This window comes from Emys orbicularis, chromosome 7, assembly GCF_028017835.1.
Source record: "Emys orbicularis isolate rEmyOrb1 chromosome 7, rEmyOrb1.hap1, whole genome shotgun sequence".
NCBI lineage: Eukaryota > Metazoa > Chordata > Testudines > Emydidae > Emys > Emys orbicularis.
The window spans coordinates 97,149,496-97,167,210 of NC_088689.1; the positions used below are offsets into that span (position 1 = coordinate 97,149,496).

The 17,715-nt window shown below is 43.8% G+C and overlaps 1 protein-coding gene across 2 annotated transcripts in view; it reads right to left on the reverse strand.

The window, feature by feature from the left end:
- Positions 1 to 17,715, reverse strand: part of FAM120A (family with sequence similarity 120 member A) — a 115,254-nt gene that overhangs the window by 86,666 nt on the left and 10,873 nt on the right. For both annotated transcript variants that reach the window (XM_065408666.1, XM_065408667.1), the window contains exon 3: positions 9,868 to 9,950. In XM_065408666.1, the coding sequence (XP_065264738.1) occupies positions 9,868 to 9,950 (83 nt within the window). The remainder of the gene's footprint in view (positions 1 to 9,867; positions 9,951 to 17,715) is intronic.

A 17,715-nucleotide genomic window follows, 5' to 3' on the forward strand; every position in this document is an offset into this window, starting at 1 on the left:
TCCTAGCAAAAAAGGTCAAGTTGCTTTGTTATGTACACCAAGAACCTTTTAAAACATCAATGTCATTTTCATTAGAATGTAAACTCTGAAATTTCATATTTTAAGATAAACTGTAAGACTTCTAAATACCAAGTTTATTAATAAGTACATTTAAAGAATAGACTAGTCAAGAAGTTAGTAAACAGTAGAAGCAAAGAAAAATTAGGAAACTGTCTCAGCAGCAAAAAAATTAAAAATTGTAAATGGTTTAATACAAACTTATTTTTTATGACACTCTCAGAGTGTTTCAAAACAAAGTCATAAGCCTTGAAATCATAATTTACTGAATATTCATCAAGTGGTTTCTTCTCACCCAGATAAGGTCTCCTAAACAGGAGATATAGGGGACAGAGGTTTTAAATGGAAAATATTTGGGAAGGATCCTGTTTTTTTTCCAATTGAAAACATAAAAGTTCACATAAGAACGGCCATACTGGCTCAGACCAAAGGTCCATCTAGCCCTGTGTCCTGTCTTCCAACAGTGGTCAATGCCAGGTGGCGTAGCAGGAATGAAGAGAACAGGTAATCATCAAGTGACCCATCCCGTCGCCCATTCCCAGCTTCTGGCAAAATCCCTGGCCATCCATGGACCTATTTTCCATTAATTTAACTATCGTATATACTCGTTCAGAAGCTGAATTTTTTTAGTAAAAAAGGGAAGCACCAGAGAAGGGAGTCGGCTTATGAGCGGGTATAGAGAGGGAGAGGTGGGACACAGCCCCTCCCCTCAACAGAGGGAGCAAGGAGAGACAGCACAGCCAGCAGAGCCAGAAGGGAAGAGGTGGGGCCAGAGTCTCACCGCTTCTGGCCACGCTGCTCTCCCCCCAGCCTCCAAAGCAGCTGCAGCTCCGGGGCTGGCAGGCAGCGGCCGCGCCGCCCGGTCTGGCCCGCTGGAGCAGGCAGCGGCCATGAGCGGCCAGGCCAGAGACATCCTCCCCTGGCCCGCCCCAGGTAAGGTGGGAAGGGATGGGATGGGGAGAGTGTGGGGGTCCTGGGCTAGGGGTAGGGGGTGGTCACAGGGGTTACTCCCCAGACCCCCAGCTTCTCTGCCCCCTCCCCCCCCAAATTTCACCACCAGTTGCTGTCCTGGCCCGTCAGGGTAAGCCGCTTGCGGGCCAGGACACTTTGTTTACTTAGATTTACCTCCGTACCTGCGGACGCTCTAGGTAAACAAACCGTCTCGGCCCGCCAGCAGCTTATCCTGATGGCCCGGGAGCCAAAGTTTGCCGACCCCTGAGTTATAGGGTCAGCTTATGAATGGGTCATAAAAATTTTCCATTTTTACTTATCCATCTTCGGGGGAGGAGGGGGGGGGCGGCGTCGGCTTATAAACGAACAGGCTTATGATGGAGTTATTTTTTGAACCCGGTTATAGTCTTGGCCTTCACAACATCCTCTGGCAAGGAGTTTCACCGGTTGACTGTGCGTTGTGTGAAAAAATACTTCCTTTTGTTTGTTTTAAACCTTCTGCCTATTAATTTCATTTGGTGACCCCTAGTTCTTGTGTTATGAGGAGGAGTAAATAACACTTCCTTATTTACTTTCTCCACGTCAGTCATGATTTTATATCCCCCCTTATCTCTTTTCCAAAGAAAAAACTCCCAGTCTTATTAATCTCTCATCTCCTCTTCACATTCCAGATTTAAAGAGAAAAGGAAAGTGCTCTATTGGTACATTTTGGAAAGATTAAGAAGGGCAAGGAAACTAATTCTACATACACATTTTGTCAGAAATTGAGCCAGAATTCATCACCACAAGTCCTGCAGCCGTAAGATAAAAATGCATTACATCAGCATAAGATACACTTTATCCAAAAATAGTACCACATTATTTCCAATGTAACTACGGTACTCTGATAATATTGTGGAAGGTAGTGACATCACACCTGGAGACTTGTAGTTCAGAAGCAGAACTCTATTCCTGGAACAGGTTTAATTTTCATCCTCTATCTGAAATCCATAAAAGTCCACAAAGGAAAGTTTCAGCATTTACTCTGTTGCTGCTGCAGGAGACAGGTATTCAACTTAATTTTATTCTAAATCTGTTGGATGAAAGGAATTCAAACACTTCCCAGGACAATGGTACCAGAAAATAATAAAACCACAAGCTAAATCTGAATTTAATGTTAATGGGAATTTGGTAAATAATGGTATGAAACCAAATAAATGGTCAAAGTAGCTAATATCACATCATATATAAGTGATGGAACTACAGCAAAAATTCAGTGTCATGGGAAGTAAGTGCAGAGCAAATAATACTCCACAAAACATAAGGCCCAGGTACAAGATTCTATGATAAAGAGTAAGCTAATAAGCCATCTTTTGGAGGGGCTGAAAAACCAAAATCCTAACTACTTGTAGTAATTAATGATTCCATTGAACTTTTGTAAGGCTAGGGATGTTAATCTGTGCCTAGGCCTGAATTCATATTCTACCTATTTAAGTCCTCATATCATTTCAACTGGATTCAGGAGTCTTCACCTCCTGAACTACTGATCAGTGTTCATGTGTTATGTTTCACTACAGCAATCCATTTGAATGGCAGGTGAGCAGTGTATATCCACTTTACTTTAAGCCTAAAAATAAAAATTCTTTGCTTGTGTTTACAACCAAGTGGGTCCCAGAACATGTTCTAGGTACATGCTGAGCACCCACGAAGCACATGTATGCTACCACTACCTCATGTCTTCAGCACCACTCTCTAAAGGTACATCTACACTGCAGGGACTATACAAGCATGGTTAGAGCTAGGACAGCATAACCCTGTAGCGCAGATACAGCCCACACCAATTAAAGGGTTTTGTCCATCCACGTAGGAGCTCCACCACCCATAGTGACAGTATGTTGACGGAATTATTCTCCTGTGGACCTAGCTGTATCTACACTGGGGTTTAGGTCAGCATAGCTACATTGCTCAAGGGCGTGGAGTTTTCACACCCATCACTGATGTAACTATGGGTTGTCTACACTATCATGCGGGGTCAATCTAAGATACGCAACTTCAGCTACGTGAATAGCGTAGCTGAAGTCGACGTACTTAGATCTGCTTACCGCAGTGTCTTCACTGCAGTAAGTCGACAGCTGACGCTCTCCCGTTGACTCCGCTTGCGCTCCTTGTTCTGGTGGAGTACCGGAGTCGACGGGAGAGCACTCGGTGGTCGATTTATCGCGTCTGGACGCGATAAATCGACCCCCACTGGATCGATCGCTACCCGCCGATCCAGTGGGTAGTGTAGACAAGCCCTATATCAGCCTAAAAGTTAAGTGTAGACCAGGCCTAACTGGCAGGAAGTTTACTCAGCCTGATTTCAGAGGTGAGAATAAGTGTCCTTTTCCTGAAGAGAAGGGAAAGGAGTGAGAAGAACGTCTTTTCCAGCAGTAGAAAATGAGATGGGGAAAATAAAGAAATGAAGACCTCCCTCCAGTAGCTGAAAGAAAACCCCTGCTCTCTTCTACCAGAGAGAACTCTTAAGAAGTTGTATGGAAAGCAATGCATCAGAAAGATCTCGTCATGTTGATAAAAAAGAACTATCAGATGGAAGCAGAAAGGCAGATTAAGTGTCCTTTTTAAAATTGGTAGCCTTTAAAGTAAAGTGTTCCACTGGAGGGTGAGGGAGGAAGAGTGCTTTACATCCTTCAGCAGCAATCTTGTGGTTGCTCCAAGGTAAAATGAGAGGGTAAACAAAAGCACCCAAAGTACAAAAACAATGAGGTATTCATATGGATTTTAAAAGGTATTTAAATATGATACAAAGAAAACATTTCCCCCCAAACATATGATACACAATTTACCTGTGGAACTCACTGACACAAGATACCAAGACAAAAAATTTAGGAGGTTTCAACAACAAACAAACAAACAAAAAAATTAGACACTGATACGAATCAGGAGAACATCTAGTTATATTTGATTTTTTCCCCTAAGGGAAATAAACCCCCACGTTTCAGTGCCTAAACCAAACTCAAACTTACAGTTTATAAAAGAAATTTCCCCTATGGCTGGTTATTCCATATGCATGTGGTACTTGCCACTGTCAGAAATAGGATACTGCATTAGATAGAACACTGTTCTGATCAGACATGGTACTATCCATGTTCCCAATCAAACAGGATAGGTCCATCAATGGCTATTAGCCAGGATGGGCAGGAATGGTGTCCCTAGCCTCCGTTTGCCAGAAGCTGGGAATGAGTGTCAGGGGATGGATCACCAGGGGATGATTACCTGTTCTGTTCATTCCCTCTGGGGCACCTGGCATTGGCCACTGTCGGAAGACAGGATACTGGGCTAGATGGACCTTTGGTCTGACCCAGTAGGGCCATTCTTATGTTAAACAGGGAGGTTTCTAGTCAGTTGAAGTTTGTTTGGTTTTTCTTTTTTCTTTGGGGGCGGAGAGGGGGCAATTTCCCCCCAGTCCTGATAGGTTTAGTTTAATGCTTGCTGCAAGTGAGAGGTACATCCTCTCCCTCACACTTGTCCATTCCATTAGAGCACTCCATGGAGAGATAAGCTGCCAGGCTGTGATCTCTCTCATTCTCTAGTTAGCAGAGAATAAGAAAGGGGCCCCAGATTAAGGGGCCCCTTTTCAACACTTGGACTGTTGGATGCTCAGGTTAGGGGTAAAACTGAATTAAGATGCAACACACATGACCCTTAGTTTTCATGCATCTTCAACCTTTCCTGTCATCAAAGGGTGCAGTCAGAAATAGTCTACTTTGTCAGCTCTTTGTCATTTAGTGATTTTTAGACCACAAAATACCCTCTGAGAGGCCTTAATCCTAGCTCGCTGGAACCTGTCTGAAACTGAATCTACCATCTTGGAGGCTGGAAGTGAGTAACACCCATGGGTTCAGCTTTCTGAAGAGGATATGACCAATTTACAGGATGATATGGAATACATCAGCCCAAGTAAGAGGAGTTAGGATTCCATGGAGATCAGGCTGTTTAAGAGAGGTTCTTTTTACTCTAATTGAACAGCTGACCTGGACCCTTAATCTGAAAGATGAAGATTTTGGAGAACCAAAAGGAGCTGTTAAGGACATGGCTAAACACCCTGGACATGCTAAACCACAGGAGCCTTAGCACCTCAATGCCTGGTGTAGGACTCTTTTTTTTAAATCGTTGTTATTCCAAAAGAGAGTCCAACATCTCCAGGTAGATGAGACCACTCTCAAAATAGATTTCCAATGACCCATAAAGACTCAAATGGACTGTAAAGCAGGGATTATGCTCAGCTGTTTATTCAGCCTAAATGACTATGGCTCTATTAAGGTAGATTCCATCAGGGAATACTTTTCATTTAGATTTCTTTTAGGTTAGGATATAACCTTTGTAATCAGTCTCTCTGCCTACCGAGCCCTGTGGTTGCATAGAGCCTGGTGAGCTGATCTCTAGAACTGCCTTAGCTGGAGGACAATTTACCTCCGATTAGGATGGCAGATCTAGTGTAGCTTTGCCAGATCCTCCCCCTGGGGCCAATCCCTTCAGAAGCAAAGTAACAATGGGGATAGGTTCTAGGACTACATTCCTTACGGACTGTCAAGGCTCCTTCCCCACTCTGAACTTTAGGGTACAGATGTGGGGGCCTGCATGAAAACTTCTAAGCTTAACTACCAGCTTAGATCTGGTCCGCTGCCACCACTCCCAATGGGCTAACTCCCTTCCCTGGGTAGCCCTGAGAGACTCTTCCACCAACTCCCTGGTGAACACAGATCCAACCCCTTGGATCTTAAAACAAGGAGAAATTAACCATTGCCCCTCCTTTCTCCCACCAACTCCTGGTGGATCCAGATCCAATCCCGTTGGATCTAAAAACAAGGAAAAATCAATCAGGTTATTAAAAAAGGCTGTTAATTAAAGAAAAAAGTCAAAATCATCTCTGTAAAATCAGGATGAAAAATAACTTTACAGGGTAATCAAACTTAAAGAGCCCAGAGGAACCCCCTCTAGCTTTAGGTTCAAAGTTACAGCAAACAGAGGTAAACACCCTAGCAAAAAGTACATTTACAAGTTGAGAAAACAAAGATAAAACTAACACGCCTTGCCTGGCTGTACTTACAAGTTTGAAATATGAGAGACTTGTTCAGAAAGTTTTGGAGAGCATGGATTGATGTCTGGTCCCTCTTAGTCCCAAGAGCGAACTCCCCCCAAAACAAAGAGCACAAACAAAAGCCTTCCCCCCACCAAGATTTGAAAGTATCTTGTCCCCTTATTGGTCCTTTTGGGTCAGGTGTCAACCTGAGGTTACCTGAGCTTCTTAACCCTTTACAGGTAAAAGGATTTTGGAGTCTCTGGCCAGGAGGGATTTTATAGTATTGTACACAGGAGGGCTGTTACCCTTCCCTTTATAGTTATGACATGGACCTACAAGGAAATGGTCATTCACTTGTGCCAAATTCTCCTGGATTGCCCACTCCAGCTCATTCCAGGGCAAAAAGATCAGTCCAGTGAAGGAAAAGGTGCCAATTCCCCTAGCCCCAACTCTACATGAAGAGCTGTGAATCTATATGCTCCATCCTCTAATCAGGTGATCATCCCAGGTCTTTGCACAAAAAGGGCCCTTATTATGACTGATCACCGGGTGCTACAAATATGTCTCAGGTACTCAGTAGTCTTTGCATAGATAAGAGCTCTTTTCTTCTCTATTTCCCCTGAAAGGTCTGTTCAAAAAGAAGTCTGTACCCAGTATATGATAGATTACTCAATTTAAAAAAATGTAGTAGTAGGATTCCAGCCTTCTTAGGCAGGCACTGTGGCTGAACTCTCTCTCACTGTGTCTAGTGGTTCCTGCCCCTTCTCAACCTAAAATCAGTTTCCTGCTCCAGGTGCCATTCAGGAAGTCATTACTCTCTATTGATTAGCAGGATGTTTAATCTCATTCATTCCAAACATGATTATTTATCTGTAGCACTGAAAGTGTGCCAGGCACTTTACAAACACAAACAGCCAAAGCCCTTGCCCCGAAGGGCTTACGGTCTAAACAGTTCCTTTGTGGCAGCAATAGCAGTTCAGATCTCTTCCCTTTAAGCTAACCACAACACTCCACACCTTTTCCAAAGGGAAGGTGGTTCTTGCTGTGGCCCTCTGCAGGGCAAGGCTTTTTGCCCACTTGTCTAGCTGACTGAATGAGGGCAAAGTCAGAACAGCAAGGTTCAAATCTTCTAGAAGTGAACAGCTAGCAACAGAGCCAAGAGACATTGGGGGCTCTCTTTTCTGAGAATTTTACTGCTTGGAGTTTTGATTCTTCTCCCTCGCCTCCACAAATTATTGCTCAAGACGCTTCTAATTGAGTTGGTTTGGCCAGTTAACCATTTGAAAAAGGGCAAAAAGGTTATTCTACTTTTGCTTTTCCCCACCCCATCCTGCTAATTCTTGGGCACACTGGAGAAAAGTACAATTATAAAATGTTATCCAACAAGATTGGTGCTTGTTTTGCCTCCATTCCTGCTTCTGAGCAGGCAGATAAGTAAAGCTTCATTCTTTATAGCACTATTACTTTGCTACTGCATAATAAAAAGGGCAGAGAATGTCACAAAGAAAACTCCTCAAGGGACCCTAATTTATCAAGTCTCTGTTTTTCTTGATAAAAAACCAGGTCCTAGTTTTCTGAAGTGCTGAGGCACTCCAACTTAAGTCAAAAGGAAGTAAAGGTAACCAGCACCTCTAAAAATATATATATATATATATCAAAAAAAAAAAATCACACTGTCTTTACACTGTTAAAATGACAGGAAATTTTCTAAATCCCAGATTTTCATGAGAGGGAATGAGAGGTCCCTGCTTCTTGCAGCTATAGGGGGTGCCAAATAATCAAATTCCTAGTGACTATAAACTGATGCAAAAAAACAAAAACAAAAAACCAAAAACAAAAAAAACACCACCACCCCGAGCTCCCAAGCTGAATCCAGGTATAATGACCTGGTTTGGAATCACAGCACCTTCCCACTTCCAGCATCTGCACGGGAGACCAGGCTTTTCACCAAGGTCATTGCTCCAAGACCTAGACAGTGCCTAGCCGCTCTCCCCATTCATCTTATTAAGTCTATGGCTTGTAAATGTGCCTGGAAGGGTTGGTTGGTTTATTTTTGTAGTGTCTGGAAAAAAATAAATGTTGTGTTTTGTTTTTGCCACACCTGCAGTTAACCAAAAACCCACTACTCCCAGAGTTGCAATGACATCACTGATGCTACTATGTCAAATGGAACTAAAGATGTTAAGCCATGTTAAGTTAGTTCTCTTGGAAATTCAGGAAGGCAATATCTGTCAAATGGAAAAGCAAAAAAGCAGTTGAGAGAAACTGAAGAGTAAAAAAACCAACAACTTTTTTGGAAGTATCTGACTGGAGTCTTTTAAATAAAGAATAAAGTGAATTTAAAAACAAACAAGGCAGAATACATCTTAATTAAAATGATTTTGTTTTCATAATAACCAAGTAAAATTTAGCATATATTTGGCAAGTATCTTATGGAACATGACTGTGGTCATATTGTTCAAAGCCATATTCTGAATTGGCTATTCTGACTTTGAGTAATGTTACACCTGTAAATCAGCTCCCACTGGTGGATATCTGGGCTCTCAAACAAAAAGGAAAATCCCTATGCCTCTTTAAATAACAAAACAAAGATGAATTTATACAACTCTGAGGATTTCTCTTCCACTAAACTAACTACTGATTCCACTTTTTTCCATTCCGCAGACTTCATCACAGAATGATCCTTTCATGGATCAATAACTCTCCCCAACAATCTAGCTAAAGAGATGGAGAAGAGCCGTGTGGGTCTCTGAAGGTTTCCCAACAATAGTTTAAGAACCAGGGGACTAAAAGATTATTCTGAAGAGACAGGAGTCCCTCTCTTCCTCCCCTAATTTTTCAGCTTAATAACTGAATTGGGAGCCTTAAATCTGTCTCCAAATTCAAATTTCTAAATTAAGCTTTAGCTTGAAAAGTGCTCCACCACTTCCACATTTAGCTGGGATGGCAGAGAAAATGACTGTTTCCATTACAAATGCCACTGCTACCTTTCTTGCAGTGGCATGCCAAAGTATTACTTTGGTCACCCAGCCCCAGTTTTCAAGAGACAATTTTTTGTGTGATTTTTATTAATTGCTTTTCATTAAAAGTTGCCTGAATTTTTTTTCAGGCTATACTTGACACAAAAATAGCCAGGCAATTTTTAACTTAAAATGCAGGTCAGAAAGTTGAGTGCTTAAGTTGTAAAGTTCAGGACAGGGGGAAAAGTTAAGTAAATTGGAGTAAAGAGGAGGAAAGAGTGACAGTTCTGAACTACTGCCATCATTCCATCTCCCAGTGAACCCAGCTGCCCTATCAGCAGCAGTTTTTAGCTTATTACTACTTTTAACTCTCAGCAGAAAAAGATTCTTAAGTTAGTATTTAACACAAAGTAAGAATTAAACCGGTCACTGAGCCATGAATTGCTACAGACAGGACAGCCAAACTCATGGGAAATCAGAGGGATTAGATGTCCAAACTAATTTTAAAAGGTTTTTAAAATTTTAAAAGGTTTTTAAAATTACATACAAAATTTTAAATATATTTTATTACAGATAAGGGGCCAATTTTAGCATTGAGGTAAATGACAGTGGAAGTAGGTCATTAAAAGGTGTGCAGACTAAAGTACCATACCTTGCACCCAACTGTCATTAGAAAGCTATTGGTGTATTTCTGAGGAGTTGAAGGTGCCTAGTCTTCATTATTGTACCTCAAAAAGCACCCAAGTTGTGAATCAGCTGCCTATGAAGCACATACTGCTGTGGTTTGTTACTATAATGGACTATAATGTTTAACTGCTAAAAATCAGATTAGGTTTGTACCTTAAGTGAGGCTAGTGGATGTTCTGGACCAAGTAAACTCCAATGAAAGGAAGCCAAATCTTCATCAGGAAGAATGTGATTACCTAGAATATACAACATGCAGAACTTTTTAAAAAAGTACACCTTTAAAAATCAAACACTTTGTATAAACTGATTCTGCAGCAAAACTGATTGATGCAGCAAAGCAGATTTGCAGTCAAACCCAAATACATATAGGTTTATCCTAGGGGGCAGAGGAGGAATTACGTTTGTAAACAAAAATCTATTATTTCATAAAGCCTAATTAAAAAACGGTTACCTACCTTTTGTAACTGTTGTTCTTTGAGATGTGTTGCTTATGTCCATTCCATTCTAGGTGTGCGCGCACGCATGTGCGCGGTCGGAGATTTTTGCCTTAGCAGAATCCCTAAGGCCAGTTGTGGCGCCCCCTTGAGTGCCACGCTCATGCAGCGGTATATCAGGTGCCGCTGGCCCTACACCCTCTCACTCAGTTCCTTCTTGCCAGCAACAGAGAGGTAGGAGGGCAGGTAATGGAATAGACATGAGCAACACATCTCGAAGAACAACAGTTACAAAAGGCAGGTAACTCCTCGAGTGCTTGCTCATGTCCATTCCATTCTAGGTGACTCATAAGCATCATCAGTGGAGGTGGGCTCAGAGTTCATGGTCTTGCAGCTTGCAGCACTGCTCTGCCAAAGCCAGTGTCGTCTCAAGCTTGTTGGATAAGCGCATAATCAGGCGGGAACATGTGGACAGACGATCAAATCTCTTGGATTGGTACCTGTGCCAGGAAGGCTGGTGATAATGCTTGTACCCTACTCAAGTGTGCTGTCATGATCGCCGGCAGAGACACCCTCACCAGCTTATAGCAGTAGCAGATGCAGGCTGTGATCCAGGACGAAATCCTCTGAGCAGACACTGGTAATAGCCAGGTAAGCAGCCACTGGCATCATACATTTTGTGAACACCCTTGGGGGCTGATGAGAGGCCAAAGGGCAGCGCCGTAAATTGAAAATGGCATGCGCCCACTATGAAATGGGAGGAAATATCTGTGACCTTGGAAGATGGAAATATGCATCTTCCAGTCGAGGGCGGCGTACCAGTCTCCCAGATCCAGGGAGGGGGTGTTGGAGGCCAGGGAGACCATGCAAAACTTCAACTTTTTGAGACACTTGTTGAGGCAACGCAGGTCCAGAATGGGTCTGAGGCCCCCGTTTGCTTTCGGGATTAGGAAGTAGAGGGAATAGAACCCTTTCCCTTCATGTCCTGAGGGACCTCTTCCACAGCCCCCAGGTGCAGGAGGTTCTTGATCTCTTGGACAAGGAGTTGCTTGTGAGAAGGGTCCCTGAAGAAGGACGGAGAAAAAGGGGGTTTGGAGAGAGAGGCAGTCGAAAATTGCAGGGTATAGCCCCAAGATGCTATGTCCAGCACCCAGAGGTGACCTGCGACCAGGCCGAATGGTAGGGATGAAGATGATCGAGGAAAGAACGAGGTGGATCCGGGGAATTGACTGGGGCATCGCTCTTGAGCGCACCTTCAAAATGAGCGCTTCTGGTCCCCAGGATGCTTCGCCAGACTGGGCTGTGTGGGTGAGTGGGAGGAGGAAGGGCAGTGATGACTAAAGCTCTTGTCTTTATCCCTTCTCCTTGCAAGGCCTTGGCGATGAGGTGGGGGTGGAAGAACTGCTTCCGTGCAGACTGCGGCGTATGCATGCTCAGCGAGCGAAGGGTGGCCTAAGTGTCCTTTAACCCATGCAGCTTCCCATCAGTCTGCTCTGAAAAGAGACCGTTCCCATCTAATGGGAGGTCCTGGATAGAGGTCTTCATCTCTTGGGACAGGCCGTCGGTCTGAATCCAGGAGTTGCGCCTCATGACCACCACAACCATCCTAGCCGCCAAGTCCACCATGTCCCATGCCATCTGGAGAGAGCACCTAGCCGCCGCAGTGCCCTCTCCACCAGGTTGCCAAATTCCTGGGCCAGACCCTGAGGGAGAGACTCCTTGAACTCACGGAGGGAGCCCCATAAGTTAAAATTGTATCTGCCCAAGAGGGTCTCTGATGGTTCGCCACCCGGAATTGCGGGCTGGCTGTTGAATACATTTTTCTCCCAAAAAGGTCCAGTCCTTTGGCCTCTATTTTTCGGAGCTGAACTAGTGTGCCCCTGCTTGTCCTTTTCGTTGGCTGCCGAGACAACCAGTGAGCCCGAAGGTGGGGGGATATAAAGGTACTCAAACTCTTTGGCCAGGACAAAGTACCTCTTTTTGGCCCTTTTGAAGTTGGGAGGGATGGACAATGGGGTTTGCCAGAGGGTCTTGGCAATTTTCAGGACCCCATCATGCACTGGTAGTGCAACACATGCCGGGGTAAAGGCTGAGAGGACACTGAACAAGATGTCCATCTGCTCGGCCATCTCCTCCACCTCTAGGCCCAAATTCTCAGCCACCCGTCGAAGCAGGGCCTGGTGTTCCTTAAAATCATCCGGGAGGCTGGCCCTCAAGGGTCCCATGACCGCCTCGTCTGGGGATGAGGACGACGACTGTACCACCGGGGGAGGCTCAAGTGCATCATCCCCCATGGGGAAGGGGGATTTTGGGGTGGGTGCTGTCTCCACTACCCTGACCTCCGAGCGGGTCTCATGCACCGAGCCCGGTGCAGTCAGTGCTGCCAACTGTTGCTCCAAGGTGGCGGCAGATGAGCGGTGCAAAAGGGGCATCGTCATCACCGGCATGCCCCACACACTCCAATAAGGCCACTGGCCATGCTGCCAAGGCAGCACTGTAAACGTTGACGCGGCCTCAGGTGCCCATTCACGCCGATGAGGTCTTGGCAAAGGGCTGAACTGCCCTTCTGTGCTAGAGAAATCCCTTTCCGGTGACTATAGTGGAGCCGTCGACGCCTGTGTCTGCCTGCTGACCGTCGCCACCGGAGACCAGTATTTGGAGTGAGGATTGGTGCCAGTATCGAGGGGACCGGTGCCGGGTGGACTGTGGCGAGCCCCAGAGGATCTGGTCTGCGACACCAGAGATCTGCGGTGCAGAGATGGAGAGTGCTGCCTTGTCTTGGGGGATCAGTGGTGCTGCACTGCCCCCAAAGGGGTCTTAGCAGCTGGCTTGCCCTCATAGGGAGCCTTTGCCACTTCCTGCAGCATGCGTGGTGCCAGCGCAAGCTTCTGCTCTCTCAGTGCCGGGGGAGGTTGGGAAGGCATCGATGCCATCAGAAGTTTGGGTCCCCTTCTGCTCCCAGGAGTCGATGGTGGATCCTTGAAAGGGCAAAGGGTGACCGAACTGAATCCTTTGCCCGATGCCCCAGGGCCTTTCTTGCCTGGTGCCGGGGAGCCGTGCTTCTTCGTTTTCTTTCTGGGCACTGGTGGTGGGGAGTGGTGCTGGGGGTGCGCTGCGCACCAAGGCTGAGGCACTAGGCGAGTCTTGGCAGGACAGCTCGGAAGCCCGACAAAGGGCAGCCTCCATAAGGAGAGCCTGCAAATGAGTATCTCACTCTCTCTCAGTCTGGGTCGAATTTTTTTTTACAAATACTACTCTTGTCCTTCCCGTGTGATTCCACCAAGCATCAGGCAGCTGCTGTGGGGGGGGGGGGGGGGGTGTCACTTACAGGCATAAACCTGTTACAGTCCTCGGTGGGCTTAAACTCTAGAGACCAAGGCATGGGCTGCCTGGGACAAAGTCCCCGCTGGGACTCTGACTTCTAACTACACTTAGGCTAGGTCTACACTACGGGGGGATGGGGGTCGACCTAAGATACGCAACTTCAGCTACGTGAATAGCGTCGCTGAAGTTGCGTATTTTAGGTCGACTTACCTGGCTGTGAGGACGGCGGCGAGTCGACCGCTGCCGCTCCGCCATCGACTCCGCTTCCGCCTCTTGCCGCGGTGGATTTCCAGAGTCAACGGCAGAGCAATCAGGGATCAATTTTATCGCGTCTTCACTAGACACGATAAGACGGTCCACAATAGATCGATTGCTACCCGCCGATCCGGCGGGTAGCAAAGACGTGCCCTTAACTACTTAACACTAACTACTATAAACAACTATTTACAAGACCCTAACGCTCAAAGTCAGAAGAGAGGAAGCCTCTAGCCCTTCCTATGCAAGGAAAGGTGCTCCGACTAACCATCATGGGTGGTAAGAAGGAACTGAGAGGGCATAGGCCTGGCAGTGCCTGATATGCCGACACATAAGCGCGGCACTCAAAGGGATGCCACAGCTGGCCCTACTGATACCACTAAGGAAAAAATCTCCGATGACCACGCATGTGGGCATGCACACACCTATAATGGAATCGACATGAGCAAGCACTCAAAGAAGAAAATGTTGTTACAATTATTTCAAAACCTGAAGGTCCTATATTAAGAGCAAAATATTAATTCTGCATTTCCATATTTTTCAAGTCCAACCTTAGCTTTGAATTTTCAGATTAATGTAATTATATTATCTTAAGTTTTAATAGCTGAAGTGTTCTAAATTTTTTCTGAAATAAATAATCTATATATACTATTCTAAATCTGTCTTTAAGTTTTATATCTGGAGTCACTACAATTCAGAACACAGAAAGAGCTGGGGTTCATGTGGGAGATGCAGCCTCTACAGAAGTTAATAAGATATCTTCTTAAAGCTTCAACTGAAGACACTTAACCCTGTCTCCCATCCTGGCTGATTCTTTCTGAACTCCATGTGATGCACTTGGGTATCAAACAAACTCTGCAGCCATCTCCCAGATTTAGTTAATACTCCTCAAATGACTTCAAGCTAAAACAGACACTTTCCAAAAATAATTGAATACCAATTCACTGATGCCAATAGAAAAAAACAAATCTGAAAGTAACTGGGCAAAGCCATTTTGAGACAAGGTTGCTGAAAACCATTGGGAAACTTTTGTAATATTGAGGACTGTTCTTTTTAAAAGCTTTAGTGTTTTCCAAGTGGCCTATCCAATTAGCTTTGAAAACCTTTCCAACAGAAGTCTGCCCTCAGCAAACAATACGCATGAGAAATATCAGGCAAATTGGCTTAGTCTGGCAATGCTGAGTGAACAAGAGGTTAACATAAAATCCTACTTTCAAAAACGTAACTAAGCCACCATCTGAAACTATTCTCTCCCCATATTTTTATTATATTTGCTAATTTTAATATGGGCTAATTTTAAGATAGTTTATTAAGCAATGCAGTTCTACTAATTATTTAGTAGGCTAAGATCAAGTGTAATACTACCTCAAGTCAATTGGTTAGCCTGGGAATGAAAAGGGCTGGCAAGTTAATGACCAAGCTACGTGGTCATTTACCACCTAAACCACTTTAGCAAAGTGGAAAGTTATTTAAATAATTTTGATCTTCCAAAGCATAGTATATTGCAATCAGAAAAAAAGGATTGAAGAAATGGGAAGAAACAACTTGAATAAAGCAAGAACATGATTCACTGATGACAGCATCTGAAAATGGATTTTACAAAGCATGAGAAGAAATCCTAACAGACTCAATTAAATTTAACTATCATAAATGTAGCAACAAAGTATTTTTTCATATTTAATACGTTTGTAAAAAGCTACAGGCTTAGTCTCTAGTGCTGTGAATATATTTAAAGCAGGATTTTTCAAACTTTTTCACTGCTTCGACATCTTAGGGTATGTCCACACTACAGTTTCCACAGCAGCACAGCTACAGCACTACAGCTATGCCTCTGTAATGCCATAACGTAGACGCTTCTTACACTGACAGAAGGGGTTTTCCATTACCACCACTCTGAGTGGCTGTAGTTAGGTTAACAGAAGAATTCTTCTATCAACCTAACTGTATCTACATTGGGTGTTAGATCAACCTAACTATGGTGCAGAATTTCTCATAGCCCTGAGAGATGCAGCTAGGTCAAACTAATTTTTCAGTGTAGATCAGCCCACAGCCTTTCCTTCCCATTCACAAATCGCATTTTGCTGTGGCAACCACAGCAACTGTTTACAAGGAAAATTAATATTAGGAAAGTAATGTATTTTAGCTGACTTGAGGGAAACCAGTACCTTGCTGTTAGTCACCCTCTCCACACCACTAGAGGATGCCCTCTGGATCACAGTTTGAGGACTGCCAACTTTAACAACAACTGCAGAGACAAAAGCAGTTCAAAATTCTTCAAACTAATCGAACGGAATATCTCACTCCTTACCTGAATGGACAAACTATTTAGTCAACATGCCCATTCAAATCCTTCACTTCCTGCTGAGACTACCATCAAGGAGAGAAATGATGTTGTGTGTCCTCATGTGGCCATTAAGAACAACAAGACTAATATCAAACAGTTTTCATAGAGCAATTACTTCATCGCTACAGACCTCTAGGTCGGTCACTGGAGCCCAATTTAAAGAAGGATTAGTAAACCGCAACTCAAGGCTGAAAAAGCCACTCAACGTGGACAAGTAGGAAGCCTTCCTGGGTGATTCCCATCAACTTCAGCGGGATCTAAGATTTCATTTTTAAATAATTATGTTTCTAGCCCTTGGGCCTGATACTCAACCGTCATGTCTCCTTGTGTCAATCTAGTTAACTCTGATCATAGAATCACAGACTTTAAGGTCAGAAGGGACCATTATGATCGTCGAGTCTGACCTCCTGCACAACGCAGGCTACAGAATCTCACCCACCCACTCCTGTATCAAACCCCAACCTATGTCTGAGCTACTGAAGTCCTCAAATCGTGGTTTAAAGACTTCAAGGTGCAGAGACAAACTGCTATAATGAATATAAGCACATGATCATTTCTCAAGTACAGAATTTTTAAATAAAATTTAAGAGATGCAGTAGAAGATGCAGCTGCACTTAAGTACTATGTCTGATATATCATACATAGAAGATACTACAAATTACAAAATGTATCTGAAGTTCTTTTACCAAAAAAAACAACAACCTGTCGTTTGAGAAATAGCATGTGAATGAGTAATTAGACTTCTTATACTGCATACGCACAATGGATAAGAGATTAAGGTTACACAAGCAACCTTAGCGCTGCTATTTCCTGATCTGAGTGCTTAACTATGCAACCTCAATTTTTTATTATTATTTTTCCATTTTTATGACATTTACTAGGGGTTTTTTTTTTAAATAAAAAAGGTTAGACACCAATTAAAGACATTGCCCCATATAAGGAGTACACTAAATAAGAGCCCTCTACCTCACATTGTGCTTAGTTTTCCACTAACCAAGGTTCACACAAGGTTTTCAAGTATACAAGTCAATACTTACCGAGTGGATCCAAACTTCCACTGTTTTCGAGTTGGATCAGACGCCTTTAAGTGCACACACTACCCAAAACAGGGTGTCCCTGGCAGCATCTTAACTGCCCAATATCTGAGGCACTCTCCTTCCTACAATAAGCAGCTAAGTTAAACCTGAACAATACAAACTGTGTTCTCTAGTTAGAGAATACTTAAGGAGAAGATTGAAAAAAATCATACCCACACTCATGCAAAGTGTGATTTTTAAACCCCCAAAATTGATCCAAAAACTTTGCTGCAATACTCAAAAGCACTTCCCTGCCAAGTTTCAACTTTTTAACCCCAGCCATTTTGTCTTTTTTTTTTTTAATTAAAGAAAGGTCACCATTTGTCTTCACTCTGTTCATATTCAATAATGGTGGAGCCTCTCTCACCCTCAAAGTTTCAAGAATAATTTACCTTTGGGTAGCACCGGGTATAGAAACTTTCAGCCCAAAAGGTGAACTTTAACAGGGAACTAGCAACACAGATTAAAAACAGAAACACTAAGGGCTTGTCTAAACATGGAAATTGACTAGCATAACTATATAGTGAAATAATTATTCCACTGTGGCTATGCTGGTATAACGCTCCCA